Source organism: Teleopsis dalmanni, chromosome 1 (assembly GCF_002237135.1).
Source record: "Teleopsis dalmanni isolate 2A chromosome 1, ASM223713v2, whole genome shotgun sequence".
Taxonomy (NCBI): domain Eukaryota; kingdom Metazoa; phylum Arthropoda; class Insecta; order Diptera; family Diopsidae; genus Teleopsis; species Teleopsis dalmanni.
Window position 1 is genome coordinate 9,301,958 of NC_051846.1, and position 12,092 is coordinate 9,314,049.

The 12,092-nt window shown below is 30.2% G+C and overlaps 2 protein-coding genes across 2 annotated transcripts; both read left to right on the top strand.

Annotated features, from left to right (window-relative positions):
* Nucleotides 1-5,380: 5,380 nt before the first annotated feature.
* Nucleotides 5,381-12,091, top strand: LOC119677089 (E3 ubiquitin-protein ligase Nedd-4-like; the record flags this gene model as incomplete). Its single annotated transcript, XM_038088359.1, has 11 exons — nt 5,381-5,496; nt 5,552-5,633; nt 5,702-5,740; nt 7,111-7,280; nt 7,812-7,950; nt 8,036-8,163; nt 8,219-8,321; nt 9,251-9,423; nt 9,564-9,801; nt 11,639-11,740; nt 11,897-12,091. Coding segments are annotated over exons 1-11 (1,485 nt in total), but the record flags the coding sequence as incomplete, so codon positions are not given.
* LOC119668239 lies at nt 8,496-9,196 on the top strand. The gene has a single exon (XM_038077686.1). The coding sequence runs from the start codon at nt 8,695-8,697 to the stop codon at nt 9,016-9,018; it is 324 nt and encodes a 107-aa protein (XP_037933614.1). The 5' UTR covers nt 8,496-8,694; the 3' UTR covers nt 9,019-9,196.
* Nucleotide 12,092: the final 1 nt, after the last annotated feature.

The window sequence follows — 12,092 nt, forward strand, 5'->3', positions numbered from 1 at the left end:
TGTTAGGATTGGAAAGTGATTGTCTATTACAGGCTCCTTCAGCATGGTTCGATCGAGTACCTTTACTGTTCACAACTCGATGTAACCGAAACAATCAGGGATAAGCGACAGAAATGACCAAAAGAAAAGAAGTTTCCTTCACATAGCTTTTATAACTAGGAATATTTGGGGTATTTTGATATATCTACCGTATATCCAGGGCCTTGCACCATCTGACTTCCATTTGTTTCGATGTCTGCAAATTTTTCTTAATGATAAAAAATTGGTCAACTAAACATTCGCTGAAAATGCTTTAGCCAAGTTTTTCACTGATAGACCACAGAAGTTATGAAAATGAATCTAAAACATTACTGCCAAAAATCTATTCTGAAAATGATTTATATGAAAATAATCAATAACTCAATGTAGACGCTATTCAAGCTTCGACAAATCCAAAAATTATTATTTGCTTTATTTGTTTATGCCAAGTTAATGGATTGTAAGCAGCAATGAACTACTTCCTGTGCAATTGACACAGCTCACTTTTTTTGAATACTTTTTAAATTAATCGATACCATTATTCAAATCTGGTATTGAAAGATCCGGAACAATTTACGAATATATTAATTTCACAAATTTTTGTAAAACGCAGCAGTTTTTTGTCTTGATTTTATTGACATGACAGTCAGAGGAGAAAAAAACAGTGTTTTATTAATATGCATTTTACGTATTAAAAATTTTATTTTATATTGATATTCAGATGTCTGAGTTGGTGAATCAGCACCTTTACTCTATTTTATCTGTGGACAGTTTTAAGTCACACTAAATAACTGAATACGGGGCTTTATAATATGATGGATCTGATGTCTTTGTATCTGCCTGTGTTTATCAAATTACGCTGTATTTTTAGGATGCTGAGAGTTGGATTATTGTGACTGTCAATTATATTAAACAGTTGAGCTCGTTTGGACTTGAAATGTGCTTTCCAGGAGTGCTTGTTATCAAAGGTTATGCCTAGGTATTTGAGAGTATCGGCCCATTCTATTTCTTGTTCTTCTATCTTTAATTTTCTGGGTGCTTTGCGGCGCTTCCTGGTAATGAAAATTGCCCGAGTCTTTTCTGCGTTCAGTTTTATTTTCCACTTTTTAAAATACTGAACAAGCACGTCAATGTGACCGTGTATGGTATTGGAGACATTGCAGGCTATTTTGTCTCAGTACACAATAGAAGTGTCGTCAGCATAGAAGGCTCGAGTTTCGCTATGTCTGCAGTGAACAGGCTATAGAGCAGTTAATTAGTTGCTAATAAAGAACTTGAGTTTCGGAGCTTATAACACAAATATTTTTTATTAGCTTTTGTTCGTATGATTCTTACATACTCGAAAAAATGTACTTTTAGGTGCAAGCATTTAGTTCATTCAAACGTTAATCCTTTACTCGTTATTCACAAATTAAACACAAGTAACATATGTTGTACGTGGGTTGATAGTAGAGCAATAGAGGGGTAAAGGCAATATTTTGGTAGTATATTAGTCTGCAGTATAAATTATTCTTGTATTTTCAAGTGCGTGAAGATTTCTAGTCGATACCAGAACAAGTAGTATCCGCTAAAACCAGTTGTAAAAAAAGATATATATATATATATAAATATATTATAGTCATATTAGTAGCGTGTTAAATTACGCTACTTAAACTATTCGCAATGTAAGAGATATTGAAAAGAATTTATATTTACTTAACAAACTAAATTAATCTAATCCAGGAAGTGAAGAATACTGAATGTAATAGAAGAAAAAGTTAAGGAGGTAAAGAGAACTAGCTCAATAATGATGATTAACTTAAGTTAGTTGTACATTCTACATTTGAGGTTATAATGAATATAATAAACTCGGTTGAAGAGTAGAGTCGAAGCGTTGTAAGCAGGGAGAGGGAATTCGTTGGGTTGCATATGAATTGCATTAAAATCATTCGCTTTTCTATTTGCATATTATATTCTGTGAATGTTTTCGTGACTACTTAAATATAATTCATTGAAGTTCAGAAACAACCTTTTTGTTTATTCATTAATAAAATAATGACTTCCCAAGTCCTTTCGATTCTTTTTTCATTTCGTTGAATAGAGATCAGTTAATTAAAAAATTTTTATTTACCTAACTTTTCTAATTTAATTGCCATAAAATTCGTATAAATGCGATGATTATCTTTTATGCTTTGAATGCTTTATAACACTTGAGCATATTTTTTCTTTTAAACAAAAAGCAGCAAATAAGTTTACTAAAAACGAAATTATAAGCTGAAAACACAAATAAAACTCATAAAACAAAAATCTTAATCCTTCATTTTCTCCTAAAAAACACTAAAAAAACGTAAAATTCTCATGAATTTAACATTTGATGTTTGTGGATTTTGAATACGAAATTCCAATTCCCAAAACTTTGAGTACCACCATCAGTGACCATGATTTTATGTGCATATTTAATTTTTTATATTGTACCTTTCACGCTATGACCTTGCTTATAGGGGTAGGAACGCTGGGGCATAAAGTGAGCCAGTGCAGTACCTCAGTCTGTTAAAAAATATTTGCCCATCCTTTCAACTAAGTTTTATGTAAATATTTTATTTTTCTTTGAAATTTCCATTTTGCATTCATATTTTTTTTAAACCTTTTTTCCTTTTTTTTTGTCATATTTTGTATATATATTTTATACAATATGGCGGCATATCCGGTACGATATTTTTTTATTAACAGAAAATCCTTAAATGCCCTACAATGGGGCTGAGAGTTATAAAAAGAGGTTGACTTTTGATTGTGGTGCCTTTAAAATTCCATAAAATATTTTTTATGAACTTAATTTTTTCCCTTTTTATAATAAATAAGCTTTGATAAGTATTTGAATTATTTCATTAAAATTGCTATAGTTTATTTAATAAAATTTTTGTTGTTGCTCTTCATCTATCAAATTGAAACGCCGTTGTTGACGCCCATGCCTTAATGCCAAGCAGCAACAATTTAATGTGTTCGAATGAGAATTTCGTGGTGTCGGTTAAGTGTCTAACGTTTGTGTTTGTTGGACATGTGACCAAAGCAAACATCAATCATTCAGTACATATCAAGAACCACCAGCATCGAGTGGAGGTGATGGCGGTGGCGTGTTGTTCGATACTTACCTTTAATATGGTACTATATGTAAGAGAATAAAGCGATTTGCGGTCGCAAAGAATTCATTACCAAAGTGATTAATAAAATGCACGTTCTCTGTGCTTAATTTAGAAGTTAATTTGTTAATTGGCCAGTCTTTGGTTTGAGGATTAGCGCTAGTTCAACTAGATATCATGTACTTGGTAGCATATATTGACGGCAACAAACTGTGCACATCAACTTATATATAATAACAATGAGAAGGTTTAAATGCAGTAATATCATGCGAGATACTACGCATACGGCATTATATTCATTGGTTTGTATTTAATGCAGTTAAGGCCATGGCTAAAAGCTAATGTAAATTATCAGGGATTTCCAGAAATATGACCTTAAGATTTAGATCGCTTATTATCAGTGTAAGTACTGCTAATAATTTCATTCTAAATTATGTGAAATGTTGCTACACACAAAATGAAGAGAAAAGAATTTAGTTAACTTATAAAGTATAGTATATAGTATGAATGAAGGTGGAGTACAAGGTAAAAACGAATTTTAAAACTCTAATTCCACGTACTTCTACGTAGGCTGTCTTTTAAGTCTTGCGCCTAGGCAACACTAAGTATTGTCAGATGAATTTTGATATTTTTGTTCGAAAGGTTGAACAAAACTTTAACAAAAATTCGTGACGAACGTTTTATTACGCCCGAACAGGCCATTGAGACATGTACAACCCTGGTTTTAGAGATACTAAAAATATATTTTTTTATAAATCTTGTTTTCTTTGGACTATACTATATATAAACATTTGTATAAACGTATATATAATTGTATACTCAATAAGTTCGGCGAAATACTGTTGAGTTCTTTTGGCTTTGCACAGGCTCAAATTAATTTAGTTCAGAGACTACGAAAAACTAACATTTGAAATGACCGAATATTAGTTAAGTATTTTCCATAAAAGCTCTCATGACCTCTAAGCAATCAGAATATATTTTCTTTATTAGTTATATTATTAATTTAATAGTTACTGAAGTCACTCTATTATCCTTGTGGATGTTGAAATTGAAACGGAAGTGTTAAAGAGCACTTGGTCGTTGTAGACGAGTGACTTCGAGGATATTGACAATTAAAAAACAAAAGTTATTTAAGAGAGTGAATGCTTGAATCTAAAAGCGAATCTAATATCTACAATGTCAGAGTCAGATTGCTGCTTATTATATTATAGTACAGAAGTAGTTGTTGCTCATGTAATATGAATATATACTATTTTTAATTATTTCAATTAAAATATTAAAATAATTTTAAATTAGAAGCAAATCATTTTTAAAAGAATGCTACCTTTTTTATCTTGGTAAACATTTTAGATATCTGGATACAAATAATTGTTTTCATATATTACTGATTGATTAGATTATAATATAGAATTCTATTCATAGAAAGTATGAAATTCATATTTCATACTATCGATCCAACTATTTGATCGATTTTAAAAAATATTTGTCAATGAATTCTAAAAACCTCCAGTACATGGAGTACTTACGTGTCATTAAAGTCAAAGTTAATTTCCATGGTGCATTCTATACAACTATTATTAAATACGTACATATGGGTCAAAATATAAAATTATAGTGTAAAATCGTAATCGTATATGTGGGAAGTAATATAAATAAAGTAATTACTGACAAAAACATCAACTGCAAGTGCCAATATACTCGTAATGAAGAGGATCAAATATAGTATGCGATTTTGAAGCATGCACCCATGAACTTTCGTGAAATATGCATAGACATGCACTCCTCACAAATCAAATAACTAGTGGGTGAAATTACCACTGGCATGTACGTCAAGTAGGCGTTTATGCGTCAATAGTTATGATATGGTGTGGTCATGGTTTTGAGAATGTCGCATTGCATCAAATGAAAGCAAAAACAGTAACACAAACCCTTCAACCTAAATGTATGTCTATATTGACTTACTTTTTTTTTGTTTTTGCGTTGCGGATTATATACGCAGTTACACGTATTGTCGTTTAGAATGACCGACCCAACATTTTGTTCAAAATTATGGATTCGAAATTCTGTTGCACGTTTGCACTGTTGCTGCTATGTGTATTGCAAGTCCAACAATACTCGTTAATTATTTAAATAGACAACAGCTGAGTGTCGCTTATTGGATCACATTGTGTTAGAAACCAAAGCCCTAGTTGTAGTTTGTTTTTTAAATTTCTTTATTTTTTTTATTATTTTTTATTATTGTAATTATGTCTAAATATGTATTTGGTTTTTACTTTCAGAATGACGTTGCCGATACGTGTCATTTGCGCATTGTTGTGATAAATGGAAAATCGTTGGCGAAAAAAGATATTTTTGGTGCTAGGTAACTACAACACCTATATAATTGCATGTTCTTATCGATAATATTTCCATTACAGTGATCCCTACGTAAGAATTGATTTGAACACAATAAATGGTGATATTAATATTGATTCGGTCTTAACAAAGACCAAAAAAAAAGTAAATATATATAATAACTCTCTCAAAAATGATAAAAAATTATTTGAAATTTCATTTTTAATTTATAGACCCTAAATCCCACTTGGAATGAAGAATTCGTATTCAGAGTAAGTACGATTTTGTATTTCTTGTATTTTGAAATCGATGTATATTATTTCTGATGTAGTCTAAAACAATCGAATGCCTAAGTCAGTGTAAAACTTTAACCCTAAGTCAGTGTAATCTGAACGTCAAGTGGTCGTCTAGCACACTAAGCTCAAACGTATGTTTTTGGTTGTGATATAATCTATTCTCTTATTGCAAAACTGCGCTTTAGTAATGCCGTTGTAATAGCGCTTGTCGCACCTCTACTATATATTAAATGCGCCGCGTGACATAAAGTTGTGACGTCACTGCGTTTTTAAAGCTATTTAAACTCATTTCCTGAGTGAAACACTTAAGGCAACAGTGGATGACCAAGACCTTCTTAAGCCCTGAAAAAAAGTTTAAAGATGTTTTACTTATATATTGTTAGCCTGGTCTTATAGTATATCATAGAGTTCTTGATATATTTTAAGCTATCGAAACACAATTCTCACAATAGCAACACATGTTAAGAACTTTGTTGTCTGACAACCTTGGTCTCGTACTGCATTTTTAGTTGACCGAATTTTCTATTAAATCGAATTGTAATTACTTGATTTCTTAATGAAGCGATGCTGAATAAGCCATATCCAAATTAACATTACCATTATTTTGCGAAAACTGACAGACTTACCAACACCGCCTTATCGAATTTCAGAATGGTTACAGGCTCCTCGGGGAGGTATGCATACCTGAGGTTAATTACTGCTTAGTCTGATGAAGTGGTAAATAATACCTCGAGTTAATAAAGAGTTAAAGTGCTACTACTTACTTTATGGAAATATTCATATGCAAAATATATACTTATTAAAAACTATTTATTAAATTCTTGAGATGTCTCCAGACCTCTAATTTTTATGATATTGTTAAAATGCTTGGTATATATAAATCTTAGCTTAATTGTTCCCTGACTCCGTTCCATCAAGTTAGCTGGCAAGTTACTACAATCTGGAAAGAGATTTCAATCAATTTCGCACACTGCCTGTCTTATCCTCAATGCTTCAATTATCTCAACGTAAATCTAAACTCTCATGTTTATTTAACAAGACGTTTAAGTGTATTATAGTAGACTGATTGTACTTTCTGTCTGCTGGGATAACTCTTAGGGGTTATAATCATAATGTTAACAATATAGGGAAACCTTATTGTTAATATTTTTATGATAACAGGATGTAAAGAAGAAAAAGTGATTGCACTAACTGAGGTGATTTTTCTGAAGTCCTTGCGAAGAATGAAAATTAATAATTAACTTGAAAAGTTAATTATATTTTCCTTTTGTATATGTTTTAAAATTAATTACAAAATAATTATTAAAATTTAAAATTAATTTTATTAATATTTATTTACTACTCAGGTAAAGCCATCAGAACATAAATTAGTGTTTCAAGTTTTCGATGAGAACCGTTTGACGCGAGATGATTTCCTAGGTATGGTCGAATTAACTCTGGTCAATTTACCAACAGAACAAGAAGGACGCACTATTGGACCACAAAGTTATGCGCTTAGGCCGAGAAGGTCAGTAGGGTATGTTTATTTTGGTTATCTTATGATTTAACTTTTTTTCTGTTTCTATATTTTCTTTTGAAAACAAGGTCAACCAGAAAACTATAAATTTGGTTTTGATAAATTTGTTGTATGCAGAATGAAATTCTTTAGTAGTTTTACTCTACTTTGTTTTCGATTCATAAAAGTTTTCTAAAATGAGAAATCAATTAGTTCACCTCACCTTTATAGTAAACATCGTATTAAACGTATTTATTTGCCTTCTTACTAATTGACTACTTCACTTAAATTTCCCTGGAAAAACATGCTTTCTCTAATGGTGTTTTCATGTAAACTGAAAACAATTATATATAATATATTTTATGTTTGTTATTGTCCTTTAGTTTTTAAGTTGTGTTTATTGTCCTTAGTTTATTGGGTTGTGGTAGTGTCATACTAGTGTGACATATTTGTGTATCCAATTCAAATGTTTCTATATATTCTGATACTATTAATATTTTTTACATTTCTCTTAACCAACAAACAAAAAAAAAATCAAAAAAAAAAAAATAGCGCTAAGTCACGTATAAAAGGCACTTTAGAAATTTATCATGCATTCATACATGAGACAAGAGAAAATGCCGAAACAAATGCTGAAAATGAATGGGAGCATGTGGAGGATGTCTCACTTAATGGCGCAACACAAACAGTTGTAAGTACATAGATATGGTAGATATCATTAAATAAAATAAAAATAGTATTACTGAGTTTATATAAATATTTTGGTTTTATTACAGAATCCATTTACAGCAAATGGTGGTCAAGATCCTTTACCAGTTGGTTGGGAGGAACGTCAAGACGCTAATGGTCGCACATATTACGTGAACCATACAGCACGCACCACACAATGGGAAAGACCAACCACGTAGGTATATTCGGTCTTATTATCAAAACTTTATTAAAATCCATTTTACAAATAGATTAACAATCAATAACGCGAATGTGAATGTAGAACAAGCAGCATCAGATTTCCAAAGACGTTTTCATATAAGTGTGGATGACTCCGAAACAGGCAGAGCGACGGTAATTATATATATATGGTTTCACAGTAGCATTATAGAAATACCAAATTAACTGGTGTACATAGGTGGTGATATTAACTAATATCATTCGAGGTGTTATGCATGTTCAATTGGTTTGAATATATATTAAATAGTTGCATGTTTTAACAAATTTTTTTAAAATTATTTTTAACTTTACTTATATCTTTAAATTAATCATATTATAATTGTAATTATAATTATAATTAAACCTTATACAAAAGTATGGTCCTGTGGGCGGTACAGTGACGGCAATTTTACACGCGCAAAATAACAATTGTGAAAATTGTTCTACAGTCATCAACGAAAATGAGACTGGCAGTGCTACCAACAACACAAGCTCCCGCACAGGTAGCATGGATAGCAGCTGTAAATCATGTTCGGACTGTTGTCATTCGTGTGATACGTGTGATGGTCGTGCTGCTGTAAATGGAAGAATAAGTTGTACTGACTGTGGTTCATATCACAACGAAAACGAAAACGAAAACGAAAACGTTGATGAGCATGAAGAACACAGTGATGTGGAGAATCATATATGTGATAATGAAGAGAATCATAGCGCTGCGAGTGACGATTTGTTTTCAACTAAAAGCAGTAATCAGTTGGAAAGCGAAAATTGTGATATATTCGATACAAATTTGTACCTGACACGTATTTTTGTAAATAGATTTTATTATTAATTATTAAAGTGTAACTTTAGTGTGATTCGGTAGTGTGAAGCGTAGTAGTTGGTACAAATCCAAAATTTTCATAAAATGGGGCTAGTTGTGTTGTACACCTATAAACAATTGTTGCTAATTTCTTTTCAATTAAGTTATTGTTTTTGTTTATTTTTTTTTGTTATAAGTTTTTGTACTTTCTAATTTTATTTCATATTTTGCTTAATTTGTCATGAATTTTCATAATTTTTAGGATACCATCAGTCAGTGTAGTCTAGAGGAAAACACAATCTCAAGAACCCAATCATTAACATCATTAAATTCAAACAGTTCGAACAATTTTAATAATAACAGTAACAGTAGTCACAGTGATAATGACAGCAACAACAATAACAACAACAACAACTCAAACATGGATTATGAAAGGTTGTAATAAAAAACACATTTCGTTCTGTTTAACTCTTTTGCCTATATAAAGCCATATTTCTTTATTTATATGATACCTGTTTGTGTTCGTCAACTTTACTGAATTCGCCTCCAACATTTTTTTTTAATTATTTAAATAGTTTTGTTTACAATTCACTAAGACATCCGACTAATAGGTCTCAAATCTCTGCAACTAGCTTACAGACTGATCTACGCCCAGTGCGGCAGGCACCTGGAGTACCCACTGCTCTATCGAGACGAGCAATGACAAATTTGCGTAACCGCAATAACATGGAACGCCAACAATCACAGCAATCACATTTTGGTGAACATATTTCAACAGACATTTTTGGCAGTCGGCAGACCTCAAGAGAAGCGGTTAGATATAATTCGACAATTTATTCATAACACAAAGGATACATGTATATTCTTTTTGTCCAATAATGCAACCATTTTTATATACTACATTTAAGTAAATAATGTTGTTGTTGTACATTTCGAAACTATATTTCATAACTTGAATATCACTGTGTTCACGTAGTTTACCACTTGTAATACTGTCCATTTTATATACGAGTTACAAATACCTCCTTTTGTAGTTGTTGTTGTCATCTATATTACGAATTTAATCATACAAATCGCTTCAATTGATTAATAATCTTACTTGGGTGTATGGATTTAAACTGGCTTGTATGCCATAGAAATATTATATTATATTATATATTCTTCATAGAAATGTAAAAAAATTAATGGAAATGATTGCTGGTGTAGTTCATGGTTAATGGTCATTATAACAAAATTAACTATTTCACTAATAATTCATATAAACTATTTGTGTTTAAGATTGGATTTCAGCAATGATAAAGTAATAGCTGAATAATAACAACGGACTTTTTTATTATTCAAAACAGTTTTCATTAATACAATATTTGATTTTAATGCTTTCTATATATGTATATACATATATATATATAATAAGTTAAAAAAAAATTCTGTTGGGAACCACCAACCATCAAATAAAAATTTTATAGGAATATATGAATCAGTTTTACTGATAATATCATATAATATATTGTATTATTTTGTAGGAATATATGAAAGTGATTCATATTATAAAACATATTATGTTTGAAATTCATCCGTACTTTGGGTCAGGTGGAAGACTAAGGTTGGAATTTTATTCATGGTCTGTAATCAGATAATCTTCAGCAAAAAATGTTCTGGGTTCATAAGACAAACGGCGGAACGTTTTCTTTTTCGGTTAAGTTATACTGCTCTGTTCTGTTCTGTTGGAAGTTTTAATGTCTATTTTATAAATTTTGATAAAAAATAAAATAAATTATCATGAGAGTGTAACGTTGATTGTGAGTGTATCTTTACTCTATCTAAAGATATATATTTTAGAGTATCTATCTTTTTTTTTGTATCCTGCACATTTTATTTAATATGAACAGAACATACACTTCAAATAATGTGCATAGAAAAACGCTCAATTCTTTTTGCCCAAACAATTATAAGAAAATTTAGTATTTAAATTTTATATAGCATATAGTTTTTTTGTTTGTAATATAACTTAAAATTAAAATATTATTTAAAATACTGCAATTATAATTCAAAAAGTGCAAGTCGCATTTTTTTTATTAATCAAAGACTTGATTTTTATTAGAATTAAGTTTTTAAAATTAAATGAAATTTTTATACTCAAATTAAATTTTAAAATTTAAACCATTTTGTTTAATTAATTACTTATTTATTAAATATAATTATAAAATTTATACTAATTATGCTAAGTTTATTGTACTTTAATACTTAACGAGGGTAGTACTTTTTGTCTGCCTTTTTAACATTTTACTCGTATATATTCAAAAACTTTACATCTACACATCTTTTGTCTCATCACATATATTTTATAATTAATTTCTTTTTTCAATTAGTTTGTGTTCTTATAGTTTTTTATATAAATTACATTGCTTTATATATCATTTTTTTAAAAATGTAAATTAATTTTTGGTCGTTAAAAGATTTGTTTAAATTTTGCTTTGGCTCTTTTTTTTTTGCTAATAATTTTTTTTTTGGATTAGTAAATTCAAAATTTTATTCAAAATTATGAATTTCTGACATTTTTGTTTCTGTTCTTTTTATTTCCTATATAAACACGATCATTTGCAAACTAATTCGTTGCGTAATGCTTTGCCATCTTAAATTCAATCGGCAGAATGAAGATAGTGATCAACCTGATAGTGGTAATCGTTCTGAAACATCAGCATCATCAACAAGAAGAAATTCCGTGGAAGATAACGCAGCCGTAACAGAACAAGTAAAATGCTCGATTCAATTTTAATACAATTTCAAATTATTTAATTTTTTTTTAATGTTACTTTATTTATATATATTTTTCTATATTTAAAAATGATTACTTAGTTACTTTTATTTTATGTTTATATATTAAAATAAATTATACAACATATTATAGAATTTAAATGTTGATGAAGAACCTTTGCCTCCACGGTGGTCGATGCAAGTTGCGCCGAATGGACGTACCTTCTTCATTGATCATGCAGCTCGTCGTACAACTTGGATTGATCCACGCAATGGTCGAGCTAGTCCTATGCCAAATCAAACTAGACGTGTCGAAGACGACTTGGGACCGTTGCCAGAAGGTTGGGAAG

What these genes read in the sequence shown, in the direction of transcription:
- LOC119668239 (XM_038077686.1), top strand. Translation starts at nt 8,695, where the DNA reads ATGGATAGCAGCTGTAAATCATGTTCGGACTGTTGTCATTCGTGTGAT.